At 45.5% G+C, this 4,223-nt stretch overlaps 1 protein-coding gene across 1 annotated transcript in view; it reads left to right on the forward strand.

Annotated features, from left to right (window-relative positions):
- Sh3tc2 (SH3 domain and tetratricopeptide repeats 2) overlaps positions 1–4,223 on the forward strand; it is a 67,954-nt gene that overhangs the window by 22,239 nt on the left and 41,492 nt on the right. The window contains exons 5-7 of the mRNA XM_031365832.1: positions 100–243; positions 1,246–1,444; positions 2,378–2,451. Coding sequence (XP_031221692.1) covers positions 100–243; positions 1,246–1,444; positions 2,378–2,451 — 417 coding nt within the window. The remainder of the gene's footprint in view (positions 1–99; positions 244–1,245; positions 1,445–2,377; positions 2,452–4,223) is intronic.

Here is a 4,223-nt window from a genome sequence, read left to right on the forward strand (position 1 = left end):
TGAGAGTGGGAGGTTTGGTAGGGAGGGGATCCTGCTTTCTCTTTTGTGGTGGCTAAGGGTGAAACTCTTCTGGCTCAGCTGTGTTGGATTGACCTCTAGGTTATGTGTCCACGTGTCTGGAACACCTCTTCTTTGACCACACGTACTGGCTCAATAGTAGGCTGGTAGACGACACAGAGATCCAAGTGTCTGTGGATGACAATCACTTGGAAAACATATATCTGGCCCTCCTGCTGCAGGAAGGTGAGTCTGGCATGGGATTTGGGATGCGAGCCCTGCCTAGACACTTGTTACCAGAGTCCCTCAGATAATTAAGATAGAAAAAGAGGCAAATAAAATAAAAAATAAAATAAAGTCTCTGAAAGATGAAGACATCCACGAGTAAACACCTCTGTTATAACAAAACTTCAAACTTCCTTCGCAGCTCAGTCCCGACCTCACACAGACAGCTGTGCCAGTTGGTTCAGGCTGTTTGGGGGTTCAAGAGGGGACGCCCTACCAGGCTCTATCTAGTACGGTAGAGTTCCTGGAGGTGGGGAGCCTGACATTGGCATTTTAATAATAAAGTTTTCCAAGTAATTCTAATGGTCCCCAGGATTGAGAAACAGCTCTACGAACACATGATGCAATTTGATTGTAAAACACATCTATAAATCCTGGAAAACCTGAGCTATTTCACGAAATTCAATAGCAGGATGTTGACCTCGGTCAACCTTTCCCCAGGGGCAGACTGGCAGGTGGTCAAGTCTGATCACTTGATACAGATTGAAAGCCAGATGGGCCCCAGGATAGTTTTACAAAAGTGACTCTCTTTCTGATTCCATTGCACAGCCCCGAGAAAGGACACAATTCACATTGCACCATTGCGGAGCTCGTTCAGAAGCCACTGCATTAATCTAGACATGGCTCTGAACGAAGCACAGGGCTGCGAGGCCAGCCAGAGTTTAGTGAGTGCACATGCATTTCTCTGGGTCTTTGTTTCATCTCATTTTTGAAGTAAAGTTCAATTAAGCCTTATTCTCACTAATTACTCAGAAATGGTGAATATCTATTTTAAGTGAACTCCCTGTCAGTGACTTTTCTACTCCCAGAGACCACCGCATGAGGACCTTTGGCCTCCTCCTGGATAGTGGATTTTCCTCAGAGGAAAAAAATTGCCTGGGCTTTGCATCTAAGCGTTATCTTATAGGAGATGCTCTTTCATTCCCGGCTACTCCTTGGAAGGGTTTTTCTCATTCTCTGCAGGTCACTTCTTCTGCAGAGCCATGTGCTCCGTGGCTCAGCCGGCTGACAAGGAAGGAGAATACTTGACACTGTGCAAGAATGAGCTAATCTCCGTGCTCTCCGGGGGCGAATCTGAGTGGGAGGCCATATCCTTAGTGACAGGCCAGAGGGGCCTGGTGCCTGTGTCAGCCCTGGAGCCCCTGCCTGTCCCTTTCCACCAGTGAGTAGCTGTCCACTTCCTGGAGGAGCATCCTAGAGCAGACTGAAGTTTGTGCAGGGTAGAATAGATGTCCTTTGAGAGATGGTATTCCAGGTGTTTAGAAGAGCGGACAAAATCAGGGTGGCTTTTTATTCTCTCCTCCTTGTAAAGCCAAAATTTGTATTATTTGATGAAAATGGGAAAACCTCTAAATTTCAGATGGAGATAGTATATAGTAAGAAATATATGACCTCTTTGTAGTACTTTGCAATACTTGGACTAGGCCCTTCCTTATTTATTTATTTATTTATTTATTTATTTATTTATTTATTTATTTAATGTGAATTCACTGCAGCTGTCTTCAGACACACCAGAAGAGGGCAATGGCTCTCATTTCAGATAGCCATGAGCCACCACGTGGTTGCTGGGAATTGAACTCAGGACTTCTGGAAGAGCAGTCAGTGTTCTTAACCACTTAGCCATCTCTCCAGCCCAGACCGGGGACTCTTGTGTCCCTGAGGGTGTCAGGGTGGATTCAGCCTCCCGGCCCCTCCTCTGACTCTCTTGGTGCTGGGCCCAGAAACCCCCACTTTCAATTAGCTCCCCAAGCATGTTCTTCCCACTAGGGTTTGAGATTTCTGCTGGAGGATACTGTAAACTTGAGCCTACGGGGTGATGACATTATCTCATGCATTATAAATTCTGCTTGGTCCTAGCAGCACTGACTGTGAGGATACGAAGGGCTGGGTGTAAGTTATTTAGCTGGCAGAAATAGTTGTGGAGCTAGGAAACACCCCATGCTGCTGAGCGTTCGCTTCTCACAGTTTAAACTAAGTTCTCAGTTGCCTGTCATTAAAATAAGATGCACAATAATAATCCCACCATCATCAATTTTCTGTGGGACTGTTCTGCTCACTGTTCTAACATTTTGAAATTCTATGTTTCCACTGGCAGATGGTTCCTAAAGAATTACCCAGGAATCTGTGGTCTTCCCAGGAAGAGAGACTGGACAGGCTCCGGTCAGATCGGTATGAGTTGCAAACAGCATCGTCAGGAAGAGACGATGCTCACCTGCCTTCTAATCTCACTGACCCGATGTGGGAAGCCAGTTATTGTCTGCATACTTGGGGTCTTTGCCTGTGAACTGAAGGTCGTAGGCCAGGGCTGAGGAAACAGATGCCTGCCTACCCGAGCAGAGAGAACACACATGTGTGGGGAGGGCGGGAATGGCGGGGGTGAGAGAGATTTAAAGAGTGACAGGTAGAAAAGAAAGTCTTGCATGGGCCAGATGAAATGCTTTTGAGCCAAATGTGACCTGCTACCCACTTCTTACCCAAACATTTTCTGATTTTCCACTGAGTAATGCAGTTTAGGAGAACTATGAATATGTAGTACATAGTGGGCGTTCAGTAAACACTGGATGAACATATGAATGAACTATGCACACACACACACTTGTGTCCACACACACATATTCATTTCTGCTAATCTCTGTGTACACACACGTTTGCAAGTATATGCATTTACTAGATAACAAAACATCTAAAATGAAAAAAAAAAAGTACAGTCTGGTTCCAAACCCAAATAACACTAAAAATAATTAGAAGACATTACAGAATGAAAACATTAGAACTGTGCAGTAATTGGCCATAAACAAGATTTTTAGCATTTTGAAGCAACATGACCAACATCTTATGTATAGTCAGAACCATGGGGCTTTGGAGTCTGTTACGGGTCACACAACCTGACACCAGCACTCCCTGCCCTCATGATGCCTCTACCTTCTCATTAAAGATGTGTAGTCAAGCCAGATGTCACAAGAGCTAAGCAAATGGATAAACGAGGCGGGAGGGTAGCAGAGAAGCCTCACTGTGGTCCTAGCTCTGCCACTCCTTAGAGCTCCTCAGAGCATCACTCAGCACTGCCTTCTGCTTTCTCATCCATGAAATAGGTGTTCTGTTGGATACCCTGCCTGGTGCTTGGGAAGATCTGAGAGTGAAAATGTGCTTTGTAAACTAGACAGTACAGTACTCCCCAAACCATCATTATTGGACTCTAGCTGAGCCGTTCCTGACACTGGGCAATTGTTTTAGCCATAAGGAGAGTCCCTGACCCCCCTGGGATTCTCACAGCACCCTGCTCCACCAGTGTTTGTGCAGTTCCATCTGCTGGGAGTTGGTTAGGTACCAGGCATGATGCAGTTTGTCTAGTATTTGTAAGCATCCGCTGTCACAGTGGCTGGAGCAGCTGGAAGGAGGTGTAGGTGTCTTTTGGTGGGGAGATTCCCATACAGTGCTCAGAGGTCTTGTGCCAAGCAAGGTGATGATATGCAGGGGTGTCTTAGAGTTTTACTGCTGTGAACAGACACCATGACCAAGGCAACTTTTAGAAGGACATTTAATTGGGGCTGGCTTATAAGTTCAGAGGTTCAGTCCATTATCACAAAGGCAGGAACATGGCAGTGTGAAGGCAGACATGGTACAGGAGGAGCTGAGAGTTCTGTATCTTCATCTGAAGGCTGCTAGCAGAATACTGAATTCTAGGCTGCTAGAATAAGGAGCCTGCACCCACCGTGACACCCTTACTCCAACAAGGCCACACCCCCTAATAGTGCCGCTTCCTGGGCCAAGAAACATACAAACCATCATGAGGAAAGAGGCCGAGTCAGTTGACAATAGAAGGAACATTCCAGTTTGCCATGAGCTTACCCAGTTTAAAGGCATGCTCGAGAATACTTTCCTATAATTGTCAAAGTATCTTTTCTTTCTTTCTTTTTTTTTTTTTTTAAGATTTTATTTAC

Source organism: Mastomys coucha, unplaced genomic scaffold (assembly GCF_008632895.1).
Source record: "Mastomys coucha isolate ucsf_1 unplaced genomic scaffold, UCSF_Mcou_1 pScaffold13, whole genome shotgun sequence".
In the NCBI taxonomy this organism is placed as follows: Eukaryota; Metazoa; Chordata; class Mammalia; order Rodentia; family Muridae; genus Mastomys; species Mastomys coucha.